General features: G+C 46.0%; 1 protein-coding gene across 7 annotated transcripts in view; it reads right to left on the bottom strand.

Moving 5' to 3' along the window:
* PECAM1 (platelet and endothelial cell adhesion molecule 1) overlaps positions 1 to 26,650 on the bottom strand; it is a 55,569-nt gene that overhangs the window by 17,580 nt on the left and 11,339 nt on the right. For 6 of the 7 annotated variants that reach the window (XM_090257821.1, XM_090257823.1, XM_090257826.1 and 3 more), the window contains exons 4-13: positions 23,809 to 24,111; positions 20,332 to 20,607; positions 15,318 to 15,566; positions 13,467 to 13,742; positions 10,016 to 10,303; positions 9,279 to 9,386; positions 8,073 to 8,100; positions 7,335 to 7,408; positions 4,342 to 4,398; positions 2,967 to 3,029 (exon numbers count right to left, since the gene is read on the bottom strand). In XM_090257821.1, coding sequence (XP_090113947.1) covers positions 2,967 to 3,029; positions 4,342 to 4,398; positions 7,335 to 7,408; positions 8,073 to 8,100; positions 9,279 to 9,386; positions 10,016 to 10,303; positions 13,467 to 13,742; positions 15,318 to 15,566; positions 20,332 to 20,607; positions 23,809 to 24,111 — 1,722 coding nt within the window. The remainder of the gene's footprint in view (positions 1 to 2,966; positions 3,030 to 4,341; positions 4,399 to 7,334; positions 7,409 to 8,072; positions 8,101 to 9,278; positions 9,387 to 10,015; positions 10,304 to 13,466; positions 13,743 to 15,317; positions 15,567 to 20,331; positions 20,608 to 23,808; positions 24,112 to 26,650) is intronic. The other variant, XM_090257822.1, reaches the window with a different exon arrangement.

Below are 26,650 nucleotides of genomic sequence, written 5' to 3'. Positions count from 1 at the left end.
TTAGAGCATCGTCCTGATACACCAAGGTTGTGGGTTTGATCCTTGGTCAGGGCACGCACAAGAAGCAACCAATGAATGCATAAGTAAGTGGAACAACAAATCGACGTTTCTCTCTCTCTCTTTCTCCCCCTCCCTCTCAAATCATTAAAAATAATAATAAATTTTTTTTAAAGAAGAAGAAATGGACATCCCATTCCCACCCCCCGCTCCACTCCAACTGTGGAGGAAGGAGAGATGGAGCACAGGGTACTGGGCTGGCCAAGGCCAGGTCAAGTTTACTTACTCATCACTGGCCTTGGACCCACAAAGCCCTTTCCTAGCCTGGTGACCCCTCGCTGAAGAGAGGGCAATGGTACAGCATCATAGGCCAGGCCGGCTCCCCCACTGCCCTTAGCTGCCCAAGAGGCTGGGTCCAGAAAACTTAATGTGAATCTTCTAGAAACTCTCCATCTCCACCCAAGTGATCCTCATTCTAGCTCTGCTGAGGCCCTCACAGCCCACATAGCACCTTTGTGCAAATTGGGCCAAGGTGACGCCCTGGGTGGTTGCACTGCTGCAGGTGCACAGCTTGGAAAGGAAGATACCCCTGCCTCACCCTGTCCTATTTCTTTGCTTCCCTTCAATACCCCCCACGCCCCACCTTCAAGCAAGGAAAATTAATCCGGACACTGCTAGCATGGAGACATCCCCACAGGAACTTCTTTCCAAGGTCACCACCCTGCTTCTTTCTCCCTCCGACATCCAAAGCCTTCAGGCATCAGCTCCCTTAACTCCCGTCTTGCCCTGTGCCTCACCCCCACCTCCTTCCCCAGCAGCAGAGCAAGAGCAGGACCACCGTAGCAGAACCTGAGGGCACACACAGCCCAGGGCAGTCCGTCTGCAGGAGGGGGGAGCGTGGGTTCCACACACATTCAAACTCTTTGGGCAGCCCCGCCCTCTTGTTATGGGCCTTCTTGCTTCCACACCTGAAGTCCCCTGAAGGGGAAGTGAGCTGCCACCCACAGACTGAGCCCAGGATGCCTGATAGGGGAGGGGCTCAGGCTGGACCAGGGAAGGCTGGCAGGGCAGGGCGCCCCTGACGGTCCCATCTGCCACAGCCCACCCAGACTCGGTTCTGAGCGTGAGCCCCTTGTGCTGCCCCCTCTCGGGCACCTTGAATTCAACCCAACAGAACCAGCTGTCACCACAGGCTCGTTCCTCCCAATCTCAGACATCACGACCATCCATGCAGTAATTCTGTCTCCCCCATTCTGCCCCTCAAATTTTCCATCCAGTGCTGCGATCTGTCTCCGAAATATATCCGGAATCCATCCATTGCCAGTGCTTTGGCTCCACCCTCTTGTCTGCTGGTGACACTCTTGTCTCCCTTCATAACCATCCACCGCACCAGCCACAAGGATTGCTTTTTCCAAGAAGGAAGTTGGAACCCACCGCTTCCCTGCTTCAAGTTTTCCCAGTCCGCTGAGACTAGAATGCAGAGAGCACCTTGGAGGCCCGGGAGGCCCTGGCCCCCGCCCGTCCTCCCAGCTCCGTCTGCCTCGGCTCCCTCCCGCTCCCTCTGCAGACACTCCAGTCTCCTTCCAGAACCCTAAATGAGCCCAGCTCCGGGCCACCTCACGCTGCCCTTCCCATTCCCTGGGTCTGTCCTCTTCTGGGTGGAGCCACCTTCTTGGTGCCCTTCAGGCTGCAGCTTAAATGCCACCCCTCAAACAGGCCTCCAGGGACAGGCACCACCTTTCCCGCCTTCTTATTGTAGCCCCTTCTTTTCCTTCTGAGCACTCACTATAACCTGATACAATTTACTCCCTGGCTCCTTGTTTCCTCAGCGCCCGCATAGGCTCTGCCTCCGTGGGAGGGACCTTAGCTGCTGGCCCACCACCAGCCCTTCATTTATTAAGTCACTGAGCGAATCATTTTCAAGGAAATAAAAAGGAGGAGAAGGCAGGCCTGCCAAGGCCCCCACCCCCAGGCCCATGCGGACTTAGAAGTGGGCATCTACAGAGATGGGCTGCACCAACTGCGGGGGCCATGCTGATCGCAGACCATGGGGCCGCACGGAACGGGGTTCCCCGGAAGGTTCTCTGCACACACCTGTTCACATGGTACCCAGAACCTAAGCAAGGAAAGAAGGAAGGAACCCCGAACTCCTCCCAGATCGTGAAGCAAGAGGTGAAGAGAGAATGCCATCACCCCATGGCTGGGGCTGATGCTCTGCACGCTTGGCCTGGAAAACAGCCCCGGGCCTGCCTGGCTGAGGGGACACAGCCTGGCCGCAGCTGCGGCAGGAAGCAGGTGCAGGGCACGAGTCCTGTGAGCCTCCCAGCAGCGAAGGCTGATGCTCTGGCGTTTGCTGAGCACCGGCCCACTCCGAGCCGCCCTCTCTGGCACAGAACCAGAGCTCGGGCCCTCCCGGCCAGCCTGTGCGAGAGAACCATGTACATAAGAACAGAACCCGAAGCTAAAGCCAGAATCCCGATTTATACAGGAAGGGAGTCTGTGTCTTTACGCAGCTGTCCCTTTAAAGAGCAAAGCCCTCACTACCTTTGGACACAAACACGCATCCATTTACTCAAGCTCAGTCTGCAAGCAGTTCTGTCAGAAGGACGCTGGGTCTGGGCAAGGGGGCGTACCTCTGGAAGAAAGCTCAGACACCCCGGAGTGAGGCTGATCTCAAAAGGTCTCTCAAAACACACACTTCTGAGCACTTAGTAATTAGTTGATAAAATGTATCCATTATTAGTAGTATGATAAATAATAATTACTGAAATTTTATATCTCAAAGCCTGGGCGGGGTCACAGCTCCTGCCTTAGGCACGTCCAGCAGGTCTGTCTGATGACCACCTCCCTTCTGAGCGACTGAGGGTCACTAGACTCTTGTCTTTTGGCCACAGCCCCCCCCCCACCCTGTGCATCTACACCCAAGGAGACGGCAAAGCGAGGGCAATCACTCGACCGATGGCGTTTACCTTCATGAGGCTCAGGTGAGATGACCTCTACTTCTGTGTACTCCACGTCCAAGGTCAGAGGCTCTGCTCAAAGGAAGCACAGCACCCTGCAGTTAGACAGCCTCCCCTTGGGGGGCGGGGGCTCAGACCACGTTAGAGATTTTCATAGATGACTAAAGTAGTCCGCATTTTGAGCAGAAGCCAGCACAGGCGTAACTTCGTTCTAAGCGGGTGAGAAAGCGCAGCGATAACCCTGCACTCGCCGGGATGCGGAGGGACCCTCTGCCTGGGTCCCCCTGGTTTCTGCTGTGGGAGGTCCTGTACAAGTTCAGCAGGCACAGAACACAGCCAGCATCAGCCATAGCAGTTAAGTCTAGAAGCCTCCATGGCCACAGGCATAGAAAACTATCTCCAAGATGTGAAGGACCTCAGGAAATGGAGAACCATAGAGTGCCCCCAGCCCAGAATGCCCCGAGCCTGTGACGGGTACACACAGGAAAATAAGTTAAAGAGAGCGGTCAGGGGGGCACCGTGAAATCTAGCCATTTAGTTTGTTTTCACTCCACATAACATCACTGAGAAACCCTGGAGTGAATCAGGGTTTCTCGCCAGCAACTAAAATTGATTCTGCAGTCAAGGTATTGACAGAATCCATGCAGTTCTTTAGAGTTTTTGTTCCAATGATGGAAAAGTGAGTGAGCCCAACCCTTCTGAGCTTTAGGCAGAAGCAAGCTATCTCTTGTTAACTGTCTTAAAAAATAAACAGCAGTGCTGTTTTACTTCATTTTTATAGTGTATTTTTCATTTTTATGAAATATTGAATAGGTCCAAAATATTTGTAAGTTCTGTATAAAACATAAACAACGCCAAGACAATAGATAACTGCATGCCGTACCATCACCCCTTTAAAGACAAAGAACATTCTCACTGCCTTCGAAGGTCCCTGTGTGCTTCTCTCCCATCCCAGCCCTTTAACACGTTTCTCCTGGCTTTACCGAGACACAATCGACATAGAGCGTATGTAAGCTCAAGGTGTGAAACCTAATGATTGGCAGCGATGCTATTTAAATAATTTTTTTAAAAACCCTCCTGTACTCTCCAAGGGAAAGGAGATTCTCCTACCTTATTCAATAGTCCATTCTGATTTAGGAAGTTCCTTTTTTGAGTCTAACCCGGTTCTCTCCTACTGGAATTTAGGTCACTTCCCCATTAAGGACACTAGGTAGTGTCTTTGGAGACAGCAGCCAGCCACCTCCATTGTATTTGTCAGCTGCTGACAGGGTCGTGAAGAGACGTGGGGAAATACCCACAAGTGTTAACAGTTTTAGTTCTTTTCCTAGGGATCCTTTCTAATGTAAAGTTTTCTAACTAAAAAAATACTAAATTATATAATTACCTTTATTTTCATTTATTGGTTTCATTGCATGGTTTCCAATATCTTCACTGTTATCTACTTAAAAAAATAACAGTTAGGATGGGTGGCCATGGAAATCCTAGTTTTCTATATATAACTTTTTTCTCCCTCCCTCCTCCCCACATCATGGTAGTGTATCTGGGTTCTGAATTCCCTCCTGGTCTCCCTGTGGCCCCATCCAACCCACTGTGTGGTCTTTCTCTCTCTCTTTTTTTAAAATCCTCACCCAAGATATGTTCATTGACCCTAGAGAGAGAGGAAGAGGGTGGGAAGGGAAGAGAGAGAGAGAGAGAGAGAGAGGGGGAGGAACATCAATGTGAGAAATGTCACATCAATGTGAAAGAGTGCCTCCCAAACATGCTTTGACCGGGGATCGAACCTGAAACCTTTTGGTGCATGGAATGACTCTCCAACCAACTGAGCCATCTGACCAGGGCTGTGTGGCCTCTTTCTAACACCAGTGGGATGGCCACCATCCTGCGGGAGGGACACTTCTACTCATGAGTGATTCAAGAGTCAAATTGTTCACTTTGAGCAAGTTCATTAGAAATTAAACTTCATTGCAGAGGGACAGCTCTGTAGCCACAGCCAGGAGGATGCTGGGAGACTAACCCTCCCAGGTGGGGAGTGGGATCCATGGTACAAGAGGAAGCGCCTCCAGGCTGCCCCCTCAGGAGGCAAATGCATTTTTAATCTTTTTAATCAATTTGTTCCATATTAAAAAGAGCTCTTCTGAATGTTATAAATACTATTCCTGAAGGACACATGGCTTTCATTATGTATTTGACCTAATCACTGTTGTGATTACTAACATATATTTATGAACTGAAATAATCCATGGAGAGATGACATAAGCATTGGACTATTTCTTGCATTTTGGAAATTTGGGGGGAAATCCCGTTTTAATATATATCTACATCAGCATTTAATTCAAAGTACCTGTATTTCTTTTTTTTAAATATATTTTATTGATTATATTGTTACAATAGTTCTGTGTCGTCGGCGGCGGCAGCCGTCCGTCTCGAGAGACGATGGTGTAGCTTCTTAAGAGTCTATCTGCACCGCCGAGAATGGTTGTGCAGTTCGACTCGGGAGTGACACGGTATCTGTCTCCTCCCGTGTTGAATCGACATCTTGCGATGACGCTGGAGTGTCCTCTCCAGTGAAGCTGAAGCTACAGAGCCTGGGCAGGGTGATATGGAGGGTCTGCTGTTGCCCATGCAGCAGACCCCCCCTCTCTTCGCAGCTGAAGGATCCAAGGGAAAGACGGAGTCAATACAGCTTGGCTTCAGGTGCGCCGCAGGAGTTGCCGGTGTTGACTACAACGTCAAACCGCCTTAGGGACTCCGGCTCCGGATTTTCTGTCGGGGTTTTTACTCCCTTAGCCTTTCCCTGAAGAGGTATGCCGCAAGGCAGCGGAGGTTTTTTGGAGTCAGAGTTTTCCTTCTCTGATGTGCCCTGACTGGAAGATCGAACCAGCGACACTTAGCTCGCAGGCCGACGCTCAATCCACTGAGCCAAACCAGCCAGAATAGTTCTGTGTATTTCTTTATAAATAATACAAATAGCCAACGGAACCCACCTTATACCACAAAAAGGTATTTTCTTTATAGCATTGGATTACTTTTTGCTAAATATTCACTGAATTTTTCTGAATGTAGTTTCTTAAATGATATATTTGCTGTTTTCTCTTTATTGGCACATTACTTTTGTTACTTTTGCATGGGCAACAGCAGACCCTCCATATCACCCTGCCCAGGCTCTGTAGCTTCAGCTTCACTGGAGAGGACACTCCAGCGTCATCGCAAGATGTCGATTCAACACGGGAGGAGACAGATAGCGTGTCACTCCCGAGTCGGACTGCACAGCCATTCTCGGAGGTGCAGATAGACTCTTAAGAAGCTACACCATCGTCTCTCGAGACGGACGGCTGCTGACGACGACTTTTGTTACTACAAACACTTCATTTCATGTTTTAAAGGTTTATGATTCATGACTATAAGAATTGATGAATTCTTAAAACATATCTCTCAAGTATGCCCTATAAAAGACATATCCTGAAATTCTCTCATTGTGTGCAATACTGTTACTGAACTAGAAAAGAACATGGGCATTCTATTCCCAAACCTGCTGAAACAAAATGGCTCCAAACCTGGCTTAGGACAACCCTTTCTGTGTGATATAACTGTAAGTCCCCTCTTGAGGAATTTTCTCTTAGACCTCATGGGATTAAGAACTCCTGGAACTGGCTACCCAACCCACTGAGCTGACTCAAACTTGCAATAAGACACATAGCCAGGCATTCCAATATTGTTCCATTATTTCAAAAAATGTTTCTACTGCCCTTACGCACATGGCTCAGTTGGTTGGGCATCGTTCCACAGAGAGAAATGCCTCCAGTTTGATTCCTGGTCAGGGAACATACCTGGGCAGCAGGTTCGGTCCCCACTTAGGGGTGTGTATGGGAGGCAACCGGTCGATCGATGTATCTCTCTCACATTGATGTTTCTCTCCCTCTTTCTCCCTCCCTTCCCCACTCTCTAAAAATAAATAAATAAAATCCTTAAAAATGCTTCTACTAACAGAGAAGTACTTAAATTGGTTTCGTGTTTTGTCAAGTTTGAAATAAAAATGTCTTGTGCTTCTAATAAATAATTCTATCTGAGAAGATGTTTACCAATGCCTTAATTTGCTAGCTGGGCTTCCTTACAAAGGATTATAATTATCATCTACCTTTCATTCCTCGGGATGTTTGGAAGGAGGCAAAGTGAGGGGAAGATGTTCCACCTTTCTCCTGTGTTTGCTTTGCTTATCAGCTCACCATCCAATGGCTGATTAGATCGAGTGCTCCTGCTTGAACAGGGCTTCCCTGGGAACCTTAACCCCACCACTGCAGATTCTGTGTCTAAGAGGGGTAACCGAGTGGGCAGCAAATTAGGAAACCTCTTAGCAACTGCAGGAAACTCTAACTGTACCGTAAGGATTGTTGGCTTTGGTACTGGAATCTGACATCTTCTCATTGTTGGAGGTCAGAAGTGGTACTGCCGGCCTTAAAATAAAATTTGAAAATGTCACACATTTTTTTGGCTCTAACATCAAACCAACAAAATAATCAAGGAAAGATCAGGAGAAAATCAGGAAGAGATTTCCAAAGTGAGCCAAACTTTACTCTCTTCTTTAGAAAACGAACATTTTTTTTCACTTGTGAGCTTATTTAACAAACACTTTTTGCTGTTAAAATAAGTGTCAAGGCCAAAGGGCACATGAACAACAGGAGTCCTTTCCTAGGTGAATCCCACCCCCCTGAATTCCTCATTCTGTTCTACAAAGCTACTGTTTGCATGCTTCGGGGTTTTGGATTTCCAGACTGTAAAAATAGTACAGCCACTTTTCTTTCCCCTCTAGGCCAACTCTATTTTGCCAAGTAAGTAAATTTTAAAAGTTCTATCTACTACCATTATAATTTCATAAGAAAAAGGGGATTTCACAAGGAACAGTATAGGAAGGACATAACCTCAGAATAAAGCCATTTCTTCCCGTGAAAGGACAGTTGGCAATCTTCCAGTGCGACACACACGTGCGCGCGCACACACACACACACACACCCTACACTACTCACACCCTTATTATTCTGAGTTTCCCAAGAACCAATGAAAACTTCCTGATGATCAGACTCTCCCTACAGACAATGCCCACAGGGTGGCCGCACTGACCTGGACATTTCCACTGGCATCTGCTTGGCTTTAAAAAGAGAAAGAGAAAAACCAAAGTCAGTAAAAAGTATCCACATCCACAACAGAGAGGAATACTCATTCCAACCACATGTGACTTCCTTGAAGATTTGACTACCCATAAAAAGAGAAAAGAAAGCCAAATATATTTCTGCTTTAAAAAGAAAAAGAAAAAGAAATAAAACATAGTAGTTCTTCTCTTGGTCTTATACTGAGAGCTTTCCCAACATTTCATCCAGAAAGATGACATTTTGTTGTGTGAACCAAGAGCTATTTTCTTTAGAGGAACGTGATGGAGGTGAAGACAATGATACAGGAACCAGATTAGCCTGACAAAAGGACAACTGTCTCTTTGACTCAGAACCGTGCCAACAATTAAAGGCTAAATTAATCCTGGGGCTTTGAATTCCAAGCTGGCCTGAGACCAAGTCTGTCCTCTGCCCCTGCCTGTTTGGCAATGACCGATTGATTCCCCGAGGAAGGGATTTGTTCTGGAGCCTGTCTTCCCAGAGGGATTTCCTGCTCTGGAAAAAAACCCAGGGCCCCTCCTTATCTCATCTGCCCCCATTCATCCCAGGTAGCAGCCCCGGGGCTCCAGCAGAAACCTCCTTGCCCACAAAAATCCTGGCAGAATTTACTGGTGCTGTGCCCTTTTCCTTGAGTACAGGCTAACTGACTGTGATTCCGGGGTGTCAGCAGGTGATCCTGGCTTCCCTTCCATGTGTGGCTAACCTCCAGCCCAGGGTAGAAACCATGGCACAGCAGCCAGATGAACTGGGGTTGGGGGGACATTCGGTGTATATGGGGATGTCTCCGTAACACTCGCACCCCTCTCTACCAACTGCAGGACTGTGTGTGGCCAAATCCACACAAGTGGCTTCTTGGGACCATGCCTAGTTGGAACTCTCCCCTGAATTTATCTTTTCTGGGTTGTCCAGCTAGGAAAGCAATCACTTTCATTTTTGTCCAGCTAAATTCAGGGGCAGTGAAAGCTCCACACCCACCAAAGTCAAGATCTTTGGTTATCAAGGCAACACCCAAAGGAGAAAAACAACTGAAGTCAGTTACATCTCCTCAGCTCCCACGGGCGCAGAGCACAGCCGCCCATAAAGCTGAAGCCCCTCACACCCACAGGTGGTCTCCTGGCAAGGGCAACCTGTCAGAATGCAATGAAAGAACCGTGCTCACCCTTGGCTTTCTTCTGAAAATAGCATCTGGCCCCAAGTACCAAGAGGGCGATTATCACTCCGATGACAACCACTGCAATAAGTCCTTTCTTCCACGGGGCCAGAAAGACTGGAGGTGAGAAAAATCAGAAGAGATCGTTTTTCCTCTACCAGCAAGAAACAACGTTGGCTTTAAGCAACAAAGGAGTCTGGTTTTTAGTTCCTGTAACCACATCTTACACTGAGCATCTGTCTACCTCTGAGGGATTCTGTGGTCATAGTCGGTACAGAAATGGTCGTTCTTGCTACAGAGTCAGCTACGGTCTTAAGGGACTATCGGGCTGAAGTGGACTCCTTTCTGGGTCTGTGTGGTCCTCCCCCTTCTCTGGGAAGCCACCCTCCCTGTTCACGTAGTTGGGCTCCTCTAACCGTCCCTGCTCTGCATGACCCAATCCCCGCAGCCACAGGCGGTGCGTGGGTGGACGTTTGACTCCAGACGGGCCATTTGCTATCTCTCCGCCAAGCGCGGGGAATTACAACCCTGTGAAATACTTCAGGTCCTTCTAATGACCAGTTCCTCTTTTGTATTTAACTCGAGGGGGCTTCTGTCACTTACAAGCAAATAGCCTGGAGGGCAGTGGTCTCTGAACCCTCAGTGACGAGTGTTAGACTCCCACCCATTTCCTTTTACAAGTGGTGAGCCTTCGGGCCTCGCCCTTGGTGACCTCAGTACACCTTACGGCTGAGAGCGTGACTCACCCCTGACTGTCAGCGTGTTGCTGCGGGGGACCGTCCTGGCACGGTTGGCTCTGTTGCAGGCTGTGCAGTAATACTGTCCGTCCTGTTCCATGCTCGTCTGCGTCTTGTGCCAAAAGGCCTGGACATCATTTAAGGTGATTTCGTAGAAGGGCCTGACCTCCTTTTCTCTATAAAACCTGTAGGTGATTGGCCCAGAGGCGTTGCTCGTGAAGCATCGGAGCACAAAGTCTTTCCCAGACTCCACTGTCTCATCATTCAAGATAGAAAGCTTGACCTCGTCCACTGGGGCTGCAAAGCAGGAAAAGGATTAGCACTGAAAAAAGGCAGGGGTGGGGGGTGGGGGTGGGGGACACGGCACAGACGCTGCTCGCGGCCAGCCTCCTCCCATGCCATGACTCAGCCTTGGCTTTTGTCACTCCTCTTACCCCACAATCTTCAGTTCCTCCCCTAAGTGGCCCAGCAGGGCAGCAACAGATGCCTCCGGCGCACCCGTGTTAATTAAACACAAGATGCTAGGGACGTCCCTCTTCACTGACCACCTCAGCTATTACTGACCATTCAGCTTGATTCTGCCCGTTAATGTAGGTCTTCTGTTGAGGTCTATTTGTGAGTCTGTACCAGTGTGTGTGTGTGTGTGTGTGTGTGTGTGTGTGTGTGTGTGTGTGTGGTCTCTCTCTCTGCTTACAAAGATGCATAGCATTTCCAGATTTCATGAACAAATGACTTGACTCATGACCTGTTTTTCTCCTGTTTCCTTTTTGAGTGTCTAAACCTATGGCTTTCACATTCTCATTTCCCACTTACTTGTTAGCCCTGAAAGCTGACTTCCATTCCTCTGCTCCTGAAGCTGTACTTGATCTCTGGTTTTGAAGAGACTCCAAAGGCCACCTGATCCCTTGACTAGCTCATCCCCACCCTTGGCCTCCCTACAGCTGTCACCGGTCTCCCAGCCCTTCCTCTCAAACTCATCTTCTTCTGGGCTTCTGTGAGGCCTCACAAGCCAGGTTCTCTTATCTCCTTACCTACCACTCCCTCTTTATTCACAAGTTTTTCTTCTCTCTGCCTCTTAAATATGGACTTTCTGCAAAATTCAGTCCTCAGTTTTCCCTTCCCATTCTCCTCTTTGGTGATTTCACTCACATCATTGTTTCTCTTTGTGCATTTAACACATAAGCGCATTGCATTTAATGCCTAAATACATAGCTCTAGTCCAGATTATGCTCCTGAATCCCTAGTCTTGATTTTCACCTGGGCATTTCTACCTGGAAGTCTGTCAGCCTCTCATTCCCATCAGCTCCAAGCAGAACTTATCCTCCTCCTTTGTCCCCTTTCCCCAGTTCCATGTTCACCCACCAAAATTTTGATCCTAAATTGTCTTTCCATGTAGACCTTCCTATTAGTGTGAGAACGGACTGGTCAGCAGACTGGCATCTGACTTATGAATCACCCTCGTGAGCACAGTGGGTGGCCGGACCATGGAGCTGTTGGTCCGATGAAAGGGAGTCCCGGGCCTGGGATGAGATGGTGGAGGTCGACCACGAGGGCAGGCTATTAAGGGTGCAACCTGACTTGACAGTCTCTCTCCTTGTGCAGCACAAGGGGACAGCGGCAAGCGGAAATCAGGAGCCGGGCAGCCTTGCCTCCTTTCCAGCCTCACTTCCTACCAGCTATTTGTTGTAAGCCTTATTTGCCTCAAGCCTTATTTGCCTCATCACAAAACGAGGGTAATATTATTATGGGTCTTACACAGCTATTGTAAGTATTAATGGGAATAATTTGCCAAAATATTTCACACAGGGGCCGGCACATGGTCAGGGCTCAGCAGATGTTAGCCACTAACATGGACGCAATTTAAACCAACAGTTTCACGTGGGCTTCTATATTAGCTTCTTGAGGTAGCATGAGGTCTAAAGTCACCACTCCTCCTAACCGATGGAGGCACCGGGGTGATGTTCCCACAATACCCTTCTCATGGGCCCCTTCCCTCCTCTGGCTCTTCACGGCACACAAGACAAATTCTCGGCTCTCAGCACTAGCATCTGATGTCCTTCACAGTTGGGGTCAGTCACTTTTTCAGTTTATATCCAGTGATCCTCCATTCCCAACCTTAGTTGCCAGCCACCTTATTCACCCACAGTCTTGCGAACGAGCCCGTGGAGATTTTGCTCGTGTATGTGACTAGGCTGGTAGGCCTTCTCTAGCCCTCTCTGCCCATGTGTCATCAAGCCCCAGCTCCTGACCCAGCTCGTCCCTGCAGGCTAGGGAATATCTTCATGTCCTAGATTCCTGTCACCAATCACTGGCAGGATATTTCACATGGCAGTTAATCATGTGTTGCCTAGTAACATTTTTCTATGTGTATTTGCACTGTTACTCAAATATTCATCTATATCCAAATATTTTCCTGCTGTTTAATCTGGTGGTTCTATGCTTCTTGTTATATTATTGGAAACAAAGAATATGTCTTTTTTGATATGCCCTTAGAGCAGTGGTTCTCAACATTCCTAATGCCGCGACCCTTTAATACAGTTCCTCATGTTGTGGTGACCCCCAACCATAACTAAAGCATAGTGATGAATCCCAAAAACAATATGTAATTATATATGTGTTTTCCGATGGTCTTAGGCGACTCCTGTGAAAGGGTCGTTCGACCCCCAAAGGGGTCGCGACCCACAGGTTGAGAACCGCTGCCCGATAGCATTAGGTGCTTAATATATATGAACGTTAAGTTGAAAAGTGTGACTACTCTTAGACTGTATACTAATAGTAGCAGGAATCTGTCCGGCTGAAGATGTCCAGATGGCGTGTGTAGATTAAAGTTATTAAACAAGAAGAAAGAGAAAGAGAAGGAAGGCTTGTAAGCTTTTTACAATAGGATGCAGCATACCTCCGAGAGGCAGGCAATGGCGCTCCTAAGGCCTCTGAGAGGCACGGAAGGAGGCTCAAGGAAAAATGCCCCCCCTGGGCAACGGTGTTTTTCTCTTGTGTATGAGAGTCCCAGGAGAATGTCAGTAAGCCGCGGGAGGCACAGCCTGCAGCTCTAACTGCGTGGGCTCTGCACGTGACAGTTTGCCCAACAAGGGTCAACTGTAGAGAAGAGCTCTGGTCAACAATTCTGAAATGTCTGGCAGTTCACCTAAAAAGGGGGCTAAGAGAGCTCCCAAACACAACTTTAGAGCTCCCTGAAGTCGGGACACTTCACTCACATTTTAGAAGTTCACTGGAAAGGTTCTGAAGGGAGAGGACATTGGCAACCCCAATGTCACCAGATACTGTCTGGCCCCATTGACCTGGGCATCGGTCTGGCTTTGTCTCACCTCACATTTGTGAACTTGGCATAAGTCCCACCCATCTCCCTTGCCCACACCATCCCTGGGCAATCCCAAACCTCTGAAAATATAAAATAAAGCCCCAACCCCACATGATTTCTTCTCATAGCACAGCAACTTACCTATCACCTTGACCAACAGAAGGTCACTGTGCATTTCAGAGTGGGAATGGCAATTATTCGCGAAGCACTGGTATTCGGTGTCTTCTGTGGGATTGTCTTTGAATACTGCGGGTTCATTTGAGTGTACGCTGTGATTCTTCAAAGTGTTACTTGCTTTTACAAGGTGATACAAAATAGGTGAAGTACCATTTATGGATTGGCAACTGATATCTATGGTCTGTCCTCTTATCACCTCAGACTTGAAGCCATAAGAAATCCTGGGCTTGGAGAGCATTTCTAGAATGACAGAGAGAGAAACAATCTAAAGCAAAACATCCAATCCAGGTCGTTCTTACTCCAAACTCTGAGCTTTGCCTTCTCTGTCATTAATGTAATTTTATTTTATTTTTTTTTACTAAATATTTTGTTGATTGGTTTTAGAGAGAGGGGGGAAGTGGTGGTGGGAAGAGAGACAGAGACAGAGAAACATCAATTTGTTGTTGCACTTATTTGTGTACTCACTGGTTGGTGTCTGTGCCTAACCGGGGACAAACCTGCAACCCTGGCATATTGGGACAATGCTCTAACCAACTGAGCTACCTGGCCAGGGCTCATTACTATAATTTTAAATGCCTGCCTGCTTTATCTACCTTTACAGGACTTTTATAAAATTGGCAAGTAGTGTGTGTGTGAGTGTGAGTGTGAGTGTGTGTGGGGGAGGTGGTGAGGAGAGGGGGAACAAGAATGCTATAAACAAACAAATGACACAAATTCAAGAAAAAAAAAATCACATCCCTCTAAATATATGTTCATACTTTCATATATCTCACATGTACATATGTGCACATCCATATGTGGTTTTTGTTTTTTTTTTTTGTATTGAGAAAAGACACAGAAAGAGCATTTTAAAAAAACCCAAGAACACAAAGAGAATATATTTTAAAACAAATTCTCAGTGCGTCAGCCTCTCCTGACTGGAAATTGCCTACCTCTGAAACAAGAATCCTACTAGGTCATTATTTAGAAGTTAGCTTATTTAGAAAACTTATATAATGAAATGACCTCCTCCCACGAACAACAAAAAGAATTAAAATGGAATGACCCACACTCATCTCTTGCACTATTTCCTTTTGAGTTAGACGACCAGAGAGTTGACAATAGACTAAAATCTGGGTTCAGTTCAGACTAAGGTCTTGGCTGAAGAAATCACAGCCACAGGTTAACCTGAAGGACCATGACTGAAATGAATAATCACAGTGACAGTGACGGCTTGACCAGAGTTTCACATTCATGCAGAACCCCTCCACCCACATGTGGTCCAGGGCCCACCAGAACCAGCGTCTTCTAGGCTCTGGTTACAAAAGTGGAATCTAGCCTCGTCCCGACCTGCATTCTAACCAGGTTTTGTACATTTGTTCAAGTCTAAGAAGCGCAGGTCTGGGTGGTCCCAGCACCGAATTCTGCCTAACAGAAGTCCTAGACCTTGCGGTCAGCCAGGTTAAGGATTCAAAACTGGAGCTTTGATCTTAATGTGCAGTGTTGACTAAGCCGTGAACTTGTGGGCAGGTGCCTGTTCCAGCAGCCAGACTCTTGCCGGTTCAGAGGCTGCTATGTCATCAGCATGCAGCCCCAGTGAAGCCATGGACTTGACTTGCCAACAGTGTTTTCTTTGTATTGCCCCTCTCCTGCACGCAAAGCAGAAATCCCACTTGATTCTGTTTAGTCTCTTCATTTCACTCCTCTCTCCTTCCCTCAAGTTCTTACCCCACCGAGTATGGTCTGCCTTCACACTGGAGAGGGTGGCAGCAGGTGAAAAATCCCCTTCCTCCGATTCCACCTCAAGACTCTCCGAGCTAGCAAGGATGGACTCACCACACACGGTTATCTGGACGGTGTTGCTTTTCTTAAGCACCTTGCCGATGCCTGCGATGCAGGTGTACGCTCCACTGTCCTCCTTGAAGGCTTTCTTGGTGAAATTCTGAGACGATGACACAGTCATGTCTCCCTTCTGGATGGTGAAGTCGGCTTCAGGCGCTCCAGGGATGGAGCACCACAGGTTCAGACTTTCACCCTGGTCCAGATATAGGGCGGAAGATTCCAGCTTTGGCTTGGAAAATAGCTCTGAAAAACCAGTAAGGGGGAATGGAGTGAGATGTTTCCGGGAACGACCCCCAAAGCCCCTTTACAGGGGGTCCCTTGGCCTAGCTGCTTTTGGCAGAGCCAACTGCCAACTTCCTGCAAAAAGTTTACCTTTGCTTCTCAAATACCTGATAATCATACAATTAAAGAGCCAGCATTCGTTCTTCTCCTAGGATCCCAATGGCAGGTTTGACTCTCGTGTTAATCCAGTTTATTTCACAGACATGGATTAGAAAAGTTTTGCAACTTGTAACGATTCATGCATTCACCTGTTTATTCATCCACTCACATGTTTTATTCCACAAGGATTTATGTCAGGCTATTTCTGTGCTAGGCACCTCGCTTTCACATTGGGGAGACAACATGAAAAAGAAACAGTCCCTGACTTTAAAGTGCTACATCTGCTGGGCGATTAAGACACAGTGTTTGCGGCAGGGCCCACAGAGGGGACACTGACCCTAGGCTTGGGGAATCAGGAAAGGACTCTTGGAGGAAGTCATCCAGGCAAAGAGGAAAAGGGTCATAGGCAGAGGGAAAAAACAGCATATGGAAGACCTGGCAGGAGGTCCAAGCACCTGAAAGTGCAGTCGGCCTGGAACAGAGAGGGAGCAGAAGAGGTCAAAGGAAGGCCTGCGGGTGATGAAGGACCTTGGGAACCACTTAAAGAAGTGTGGCTTGCGTCCTCAGGCAATGGGAAGCTGGAGAGCCTGCGGCAGGGGAAAGGCACCAATGTGTGTTGCGGGGAGATCTCTGGGAGCAGAATGGATGGGTGAAACCTGCTTGGGGTAAGTTGTAAGCTACATTCTGTGCTCCTCTAAGGAGTTATTAGAGCCTAACTGAGGTTGGACGGCAACAGTAGTAAAGATGGAAGTTGACTTCGTCTTCCCCTTACTTAAATATTTCCTGAAATACATCAATATTTCATTGTTATAGTATGTGTTTTTATTTTCAGCTACAGGGTAAGTACTAGTTAAGTATGTAACCAATGTGAAGACTTGGGTCTTCCATGTAAACCAATGCACCCCGACTTCAGTTACACTCTTGATGCAGAAGCAAGAAGGAGTCAGTAATTCTTGAGACTATCTGGATATTGAGAGAGGGACTAAGCCCCAAAGTTCCTCTTAGGAAATTTGTTGGGCTAGAGGTTTGAGAATGCAGCCAGGAATTAGGAAATCAAATTCTACCTCTGCCTCTAAACATGCCAGCTGTAACGGTTTGGGCGTACAGATCAACACTGTCATTGTCATCAGTGACGCTACATTGCTATGGAAGTCATTTCCATCTTAATCAGTCCACAGTGTCTTCCTAGTTCCATGTACAAGGAACAGAATAAAACTCCAAGCAAGGTAGTGTCCCAGTAATTAATCTGTATTTCAGTAAGACACATGCCATTCTTACTTCCTTCCATATAGAGCAAGTATTGACTTAGCTGTTTTGAGAGCTCTAGGTCAGGAGTGGGAACAGGAACCAAAGAAACTGACATCCTAAAATGCCTTACCATCTCATTGGGCACATACCAAAAAATGCGAAAAAATGACTTAGAAAAAAATCCCAAAGCAGTGCCTTGACCTTTCAAAATATGTAGACAAAAATGTAAAAAATAGAAACCCTGTTGCTGAGGCGGGTACAAGACAGTTTACAATTAGGAAGGAAGTGTTAGGGAACAATTGCTTGTAAAGGAGATCATATAAACAGACTGGCAGGACCGTGACGTGGACTAATAAGGATCCGTCTGTCATTCACTCATGAGCGAATATTTATTGAGCTCCTATAGTGTGCCAGGTTCTGTGCTAAATATTGAAAATTGAAGATGAATTGAGCCACTGGTCCTTCAAGAGTTCACGCCCAGAGGCGACACAGATGCTCGATCTTTGCAGTGACTGCTGACATCAAGATACAAGTAGACTGTAAGGGGACCTCAGGGTGACCATGGGACTCTGCTTGGGGAAGCCTGGAGAGAGATTTAGGGCTTGGTCTCTAAAAACAACAGAAGTTTTTCAGTGGTCAAGGGGGAAGGGTAGTCTGAGTGGGAAGGAATATTTGGAAGAGGGCAAGTTCAAGGTGAAAGATCATGACTGTGCAGGAGTTTTAGCCCAGGGATAATTATGCTGAATGGGGGCCATCTTAGAAGGGCTTCCCCCGCAGCGGCTGAAAGATGAGTTGGAAGAGAGATGTTCAGGGAGACCCCTGTGGTACTCCTTGTGTGAGGGCCAGTGCTAGGGTGTGACTGTAGAGCCAAGAGGACAGAACAGAGATGACAGACTTGGTGACATATATATCGGTTCCGGAAAGGTAGACAGTGGAGGGTAGAAGAAACTCTTTTTCCATCCAAAGACAAATGATTAATTCAATGACTTTTTTATGTTTATAAAATTACTGTGAGCCTCCAATATTGCTATATAAAGCCATTTACAGGGAGGCTTGGAAAACCAGATGTATAAGTGGGCTTGCAGACATTTCCAAAGGCTTGGTCAAACTTGAACAAGCTCACAATGCATGCAGGCTGAGGGCATGGAAGGGCAGACTGAGCATAGCACTTTGCTTTCTTGGGCCCGGGAGACGGATGGACTGGTGGCTTGTATACCCTGCATGCCTTCTGGCTGTGGGTGATCAGCTGCAACAATAGCTAGCGCCTTATGGTGCAGTGATGCTTTATGCTCTCCTAAAGCAGCCTGCCCCAGGGCGTAAGGGTGCATCTCTAGCTGGTGAAACAGTCCGGGTGTTCACCACGGGGCTCCTGGTGCATTCACAGCAGCACGCCCATCCCTTTATTTACTTCCTCATTGCATTACATTCTTTTTTTTTTTTAAATCCTCACTTGGGGATATATTTACTGATTTTAGAGAGAGAGGAAGGGAGAGAGGGAGAGAGGGAGGGGGGTAGAGAGGGAGAGACGGAGAGAAAGAGAGAGAGAGAGAGAAACATTAATCAGTTGTCTGCTGCACGTGCCCCGACTAAGGATTGAACTCATAGCCTTTTGGTGTATAGGATGATGCTCCAACCAACTAAGCCACCCGTCCAGGACTGCACTGCACTCCAATGGTATATTTATGGCTATGAATTCTTCAAGGGCAAAGCCTGACCTTCGGCAGGTCTCTATCCCCAATAGGTTGTCCAGCAAAACAGAAGATGCTCAATATATGTGGAATTAAATACTTTTCTCTAATGAGATAAGACCTGTCTTATCAATGAAAAATATCATGTGCTCTCAAAATATTTATCATTATCTAGAATAAACTAAAGTGCCAGCACACACTATAGACCATGTGCCAATCACCCAGTTGGGTAGTTGGCAGCCTACCTATGATCCTGGTGACTGGTTCTGTGACTGTACACTCAATGCTTAACACATAAGAGATTTTCAGTAAACAAGTGAACAAATGAAGGAATGAATGAACACCAACATTTGGGAATCAAGACATACTGACTCGCTGTCCTCTGGAATACCGTCATCCTATGTTCACTCATTCATGCGACAATTAAGTATGGAATTCCTACTATGTGCCAGGCACTGTCCTGGGTATTAATAATATAGCACTGTATAAAATAAGTGATGTTCCTGCCCTAATCAGCTTACATTGCAGTGCCTGAATCCATACAATAAACAGGAAGAAGTGGAGTATATATTTTTTGGTGGTAAGAGCTAGGTAAGGGGGAAAGGTGCCCAAGGAAACTTTTAAGTGCATGTGTTTAGAAGTCATATAGATCCAGGGGTGACTCTTGTTCTTCTACTTGGTAATCCTATAATGGTTGGGTGAGTTGCCCACCCTCTCAGCCTCAGTTTCCATACCTGTAAAACTGGGAGCGTGATGTGTGTCTCATAGCATTGCTATGAGCTTGAAGTGAAAAAGTATGCGCACCAGTCATACAGTGTTCAGTAAAAAGGGGATCTAGCATAGTGCTCAGCACAGAGGAAAGATAAATGTGCTATATTAATAGAAACACTAGCCCTGGCTGGATGGCTCAGTTGGTTGGAGCATTGCCCCATACACCAAAAAGTTGCAGGTTCGATCTCTGATCAGGGCACATACGTAGTTTGCAGGTTCGATCCCCAGTTAGGGCATGTACAGGAGGCAACTTATTGATGCTTCTCTCTCTCTCTCTCTCTCTCCCCCTTCCTCTCTAAAATCAATAAACATATCCTCAATAAGGATTGAAAAAATAATAATAATAGAAACACTGGCTAGCATTCATTGAGTGCTTACTCTGTATGAGGCTCTTTTTTTTAATTTTTAAAAATTAATTAATTTGTTTATTTATTTTTAGAGAAAGGGGAAAGAAGAGAGGGAGAGAGACATCACTGTGTGGTTGCCTCTCACTTGTGCCCCCAACTGGGGACCTGACGTGCAACCTAGTCATGTGCCCTGACTGGGAATCAAACCAGCGACACTTGGCTCGCAGGCTGACTCTCAATCCACTGAGCCACAGCAGCCAGAGTTATATGAGGCTCTTTAAGTCACTTAGTCACTCTAGCAGCCCTGTTGGTGAGTTATGGCAAAGAGAGACTTGGTCGATCACCTGAGGTCACAGAAGTGGTGAGTGGCAAGGTTGGGATCTGATGGCAGAACCCGCACCCTCAACGACCACAGCTAACGGCTTACTGGCGCCGCATGGACTTTTCCGCACCAGCACCATCCCCCGCCTGAGCGCATTTATTCAGACAAGTGGGACTAGATTACACGTCTCATCGGCCATCCCGGGTTCCAGCACAGTCGCTTCTGCAGCCTGCCATAGGTTGATACCCTACCTGTTATGTTGACCACGATGCTGCTGACCTTGGATATCTGGCTGATTTCCACTTTGCACGTGTAGTTGCCACTGTGCTCCACTGTGGCCATCACTGAGTATGTGGCCCTGACGTTGTGGTTGCTGTGCGCCACGATGGTCTTGTCCTTCTGGATTATGATTTCTGGATATGCGGTGGACATGTGCGTCACTTGAACGGTGCACGTGATGTCCATCTTCTCTCCTTCCGTGATCATCCCCTCAGGGGCGATGTGGAATTTGGGATTAGAGAAGGATTCTACAAGAAGAAGACAAGCCAATTGGACTCAGATTCAAACCTGGGTGAAGGAGAAAGGCACTGCCTCTTTTTCTCTCCTCTTTTTGTTGCCAACCACTGCTTCCCCTTATTAAGTAAAAAAAAAAAAAAAAAATCAACTTGTCCGCTCCAAAAACGTTGACTGGGCTGCTCTGAAGCTCCCTCCCTTCTCGCTCAATTCTTGCACCTTCAGCCTTTTTCTTAACTGCAATTCTCTTACTTTCTAGAGGTTCCCAAAAGCCAAACCATCTTCTCTAGGTATCAGCTGCAGAACCCTCTTCAAATGACCTCAGAAATAAGCACAGCAGTTAGGAACAGACCCCTCTGCCTGCCCACCAGGGCTTTTCGAGGGTCCTCTTGCAGCGTTTCATGGAACTCTGGCATTTCTGCATAAACAGCCCATAGCTTTCAAAACTGACAGTCTTTGAGACTGTGCTGTTTCATGGAGATAAATAGATATTTAAATAACCAGATGCAAAAAGGGGGGAAGGTATCTAGTCTATTCCATTTCTTTCTTAAAGATGTTGGCTGTGACTAACTAAATTGATTGAATGGCTCACACAGTTTGAACACACCATTTTAATAAAATATAAGTCAGGTGCCAGGGTGTGGGATCTTCAGGAGACGGTGAAGGAAGCAGGATTAGGCCTTCGCTCCTGATAAAAAATAACGGAGCATGGAAAAAATATACAGATAGGGACATTAAAAATGTCAAAAGTAAATTTACAGTGATATAATACTTTTATAGTCATTAGTTTTATTTAACTATAAAGTCATTGAAACTCACAATAAAAAGTTACCATTTTAAAAAACAGTCTGCTTTCCTGAGTAAAACTCAGAAAAGAGAGAATATCTTTTAGGACCCTCAGCAACTACCCTCTGGGGCATCTTAATAACAACTGAAGGTTTTTTTCTTATACCCAAATTAATCCCAGATGCACCAGAGACCTAAATGTAGGGGGAGAAACATTTGAACCACAGAAACACTAAGAGAAAACATAGGTGGATTATTTTCTTCGGTTATCTTGGAGTGTGGAGGAACTTTAGGTGTGAATTACAAAACTGAGGTACCATAAAGAAAAAAGATGGATAAATCCGATTAACCATTAAAATCTTCTGCATTGAAAAAATCAGAAAATAAAAACAATGACAAACCAGAAAAAATACCTGCACAGTACCTGACAAAGAGCTAATTCCTTTGATGTATAAAGGGCTCAAACAAATCAATAAGAAACAGTAAAAATGGGCAAAGTATATATGAACAGCCAGTTTATGGGGGTAAATAGACTAATAATCATAAAGAACACACTCCACCTCACTAGAGACCAAGGGATAGAAATCACCACCACAATGATATATCATTGTGCCTTAGTTAGAATGGCAAAGTAACACAATGTTGATAATACTCTGTGTTAGTAACATTGGTAAGCATCCCTTTTGATGGAAATGCTCAGCCATTTTGAGCACTTGGACAATATCTATTGATATTGAAAATGCACAAAACATTTCAATTGACAATTTGTGGACTGTTAGGAATCAACTCCATTAACAATAGTAGTACTTGCTAAAGTATACACGTTTTAAGTTACTTGTATGTCTGTTGCAAGGCTGTTGATAGGAAAAACTGGGAAAATACTGTGTCCATCAATAGAAAAAGGTAAATACATTATAGTGCATCCTGACAATAGGATTCCAAATTGCCACTAAAATGATGCAGGTCTGTATTTCCTGATAGGAACAAAAGTCCATAACATATTAAGTTAAGAAAAAGTTATAAAATAGTCCGTTGGACAAGTCCTATTTTTTGTAAAAACAAAGAAAAATGAAAGCTCTGTGTGTGTTAGTGGAGTAAGTCTAGAGGACACACAGGTGGTTTTCTTGGAGTAGCTGTACGAGGAATAACTGTCACTTCGTACTTTATAAAGTACACTTTATACTTCATTTTCTAAAAGTTTAACCCATACCATGTAGTCTAATCTGAAAAACAGCATATGTACGTGATATTTATATGTGTATGTAAATACACATATACACATGATGTACGTATATATAGATATACACAGGTATAGATATAGATATACATATATGCACACACACATACATACATACACAATGGGCAGAGGTGAGGTCAGGGGCCGAAAGCAGAGGGTCACCTATCAAAGTTCAGGGCTCCTACTTTGAAAATACTTGAGGCCATCTGCATAAGAAAGGGTCTCCCCCAGCTCTTCCCCACAGGTCCCCGGTCGCCTGTCCTGGACACTCGCACCCAGCTCCCCTCTGCTGTTGCCCTTCTCTCGCAAGAGCAATTCTCATGGTGCCTCATTTGTTTCCTGTTGTCCCAACATCTTGTGGATGGGGTGCGGACAGAGGAGGGAGGGGTTCCTCATCTAATGTGGGAGGCAAAGGCTGAGGACCTGACTTGCCTTCCCCCCTGATTCCCCCCCAACCCCACTTCCCGATGTCTGACCCACACTGGCTTAAAGTTGTGGTTTCCAAACCGCAGGTCACACAGGACATCACTTCAGTGAGTTGTGGCCTGTTTTAAACAACTGAAATAGGGCCCTGACCAGTGTGGTTGAGTTGGCTGGGCGTCGCACTGCAAAGCAAAGGGTCGCGGGTTTGGTCCCCGGGTTGGGGCGGGTGCGCGAGGCAGCCCATTGATGTTTCTCTCTCACATTGATGTTTTTCTCTCCCTCTCTTTCTTCCCCCCTTTTCCTCTCTAAAAATAAATAAATAACATATTTTAAAAAATGAAATAGAATACAGTAGAAAATAGCAAAATGCATCATGTATCAAGGTTAAGTATCATTTGTAAAATTTTGTTTGGGAAATTTGATATATATATATGTATACGGTGGGACAAAAGTAGGTTACAGTAATTCATATTGAAAATAATACAATTAATAAATAATAGTACAAGAATAAACTGTTTTATGTACTCACAACTCTAAACCTATTTTGCCCCACCCTGTATATATATATATAAAAATACATAAATATATATATTAAACTGTGTCACAGTCAAAAAGTTTGAAAACTACGGACTTAAAGTGACTAAGAACAGTCTTGATAACAGTAGTCCAGCCAGAAGCCCCCAGCCCCTCCGTAATCCCGGACTCTTTCTCCCCATGCCAAACCAGCCAGCCAGAAAGAATAAAAAAAAAAGAAAAGCAGGGCTCTGACCCCTCACGGTGACCAGATCACTCTTGGTTATTGGAGAGGTCTCCATACGTGTCCCAGAAAATTTGCTAGCTTCACACTGGAAATGTATTACACGGTCCTGCTCCTCGACTGTGAATTCCAGTATCACAAAATTCTGGTTCTGAGAAGTTTTTTTTTTTTGCTTGACACTTGTTCTATAATGTTCAACTTTTTCAACTGTGAAGTGTACTGGGGCCATTTCCTCTGGGACAGAGCAATTGACTGTCACGACCCCGCCTTCCACCGCCTCCGTCTTGTCCAGCGTCACTGTGGGACTGGACACTCCTAAGGAGAAAGAGGAAGTTCATTAGCGTCAGTTTGGTTCATGGCACAGGCAGAGTCATTGTGGTTGACCCATCTAAAAGTTCTTTCCTTTCACTCCCAGAATACCCAGGGCTACCTCCCAGGTAATTATGGAGCATATATGTGCCCAGCACTACAGCAGGTACTTTCAAAAGTATAAAATATGTTTAAGATGTGGTTGGTGCTTTCAACATTTATAATCCCATTGGGAAGACAAGTCTTCCCAACGGAAACAGTTAGAAACAAAACAAATCAATCCAGCCAGTATTCATTAGTATTACTGTGATTCCTGTTTTAATTTGTTGAATGCCAGTCACAAGCTAGGTTGACTTTATATCCATGATTCTATGTAATTCTCATAATAAACCTCCTGAGTGGGCAAGGAAGATAAAATTATGCCCATTTACAGATGAAGAAGGTGAAGCTCAGGGAGGCTCAAGGTTCATCCGAAAGCTCACAGCTATCAAGCCCCAGAGTTGAGATTCGACCCCAGGTCTGCCTGGCTCCAAAGCCAGAGGCTGGGCAGGTGGGTCAGGCGGGTGATGAGGGAAAGGAGGGATGCTTGCCCTCCCAGTTCAAAAAGCAAACCTGAAAATAACTGAGCCTCAGAGTGTGCTGCAGAGACAATGAGTGATGGAGCGGTCAGGAAAGACGGAGGCCCTCTTTGACTGGGGGTTCAGAGAAAATTCTAGAAAGGAACAGGATCTAAGAAGAATCTTGGAGGAAGGGTGTTATTTGGGCAGATGACGTGGGATGGGGGACTAAGGACAGGCATTTCAGGGTGCACATGTTCATGGGAAACTGCTTGGGCCCAGGTATATGAGCAGAGGGCCATCTAGAGCAGAGAAAGGGGTGGAGAGGAAGGTACATCAGGTGACCCAGGTCAGATTAGGGGACACTGGGAAAGCCTGGCTGAGATTGGATGTCCTGTCCCGGCTCCATGGTCTGGGGGTCATGAACTTCATCTTGGAGTCAGGTGGACTTGCTTGCATCCTAAACCTGCCTCTTCCTGGATGTGCCACCTCACCCAGTCACTTATGCAACTTATAAATCCTTTTTTTTTTTTTTTTTAATCCACCAAGTTCAGAGATGGAGGGCTATCTGCTTGGGAAGGAGAGCTGTACTGTGTTCAACCACTGCTGTTACCCAGAATGGCAGCTGATGTGAAGGCGTCCCCTGTTCACACTGAGCTCCCCAAGGGAAGGGACCATTTCTTACTCATTGTTGGATACTCGGTCTGGCCCAGAGCAAGGACTCAATCAATGTTAAATGAATGGATGAATTGCCTTTTGTCTACCTCAAAGATTAATCCTAATAATCAAGGGTTAGAGGTCAACTTTCGAGTCAATAGATTGTGTTGCTGGCTCTAGCTTTGCCTTTGGTGAACTGCGGAACTTGAATATGTCCCTCAACTCCCTGAGCTCCAGGGTCCACATGTGTCAATGGGGGGAACCATGTTTTGCTCCTGGTGCTATTGCAGGGGTTCACTGAAATGTGTGCAAAGCGCTTACAACCATTTACCTCATAAGCGCCTATTAAGTAGTAGTTCTTATCACTGGAAGTAATAATAGTATGAATGACTGTTCTGGTCTCAAAAGCACACAAATGCAGGGATGACAGTTATGGCAGCAGCTGGCAAGGAAGCAGAGGGCTGAATTCACTAACTCTGCCTGTTGAATCATCCAGGTTTTAAGAAAAATTCCCCCAAAAAGCCCTAAGGAACTGGGAATGACTTTCAAAGGTAATAAAAGCCCGCGAAATAAAAGGCCTGCTGCCATGGTTGGTTGTGCGGTCCACAGCAATCTCTCCAGGGAAGGAACGAAGGTTGTTTTCCTGAAAGATGGCTAGAAGGGACCTTAAGGCACAATGGAAAACCAGAAAGACTTGGAAAGGACAGGTGTGTACAGGCAAGGATGAATGCCAGGTATGTGGCCCAGCTTCTGTGCACTGAAGAGCAGACTGAGGGCCACCCTAAATGTTCCTTGGGTAAGTTCCAGCAAAACAGAACTAAAGATCATAAGTGATCATTTGCTGCTCTTGTTATGCTTATGCAAATGAACAGGATAAATTAAAAATGGACTTAATGTAGTCCCTTTAAAGACAAGGAGAGTAATCTTAGGGAGAAAAATCAGTATTCAAGGAAAATCACAATGATCAGTGGCAGACTGTAAAGTAGGGCAGCTAACCGTCTTAAAAGTTTCTTCTCATTTAAAAAATGGTTTCACTTGAAAATTAAACCATATCTGTGATATCACCAAAGAGATTCAAGTTGCAGGCAAGTAGAATGTCAAGTGCCTTGCAACTGTATGTCTTCCCAATAAGACAGTCTTACAGATTTAGAGACTTTTTTGTTGGTTATGTTACATAAATTAACATGTGTTTTCTGTTTTCAAAGGGCATAAGCCTATGACCACATTACCTGAGTGATTGTCTGTACGCATAAGCCTCACTTAATCCTCTCTGCAGCGCTGCCTCCGGAGACTCAACAGTTTGGCTGAACTAAATGGCTGAGTTGGTGAAG

The sequence above is a fragment of the Furipterus horrens genome, unplaced genomic scaffold (genome assembly GCF_987537825.1).
Source record: "Furipterus horrens unplaced genomic scaffold, mFurHor1.1.pri manual_scaffold_11, whole genome shotgun sequence".
In the NCBI taxonomy this organism is placed as follows: Eukaryota; Metazoa; Chordata; class Mammalia; order Chiroptera; family Furipteridae; genus Furipterus; species Furipterus horrens.
This window is presented reverse-complemented; position numbering and strand designations above follow the sequence as displayed.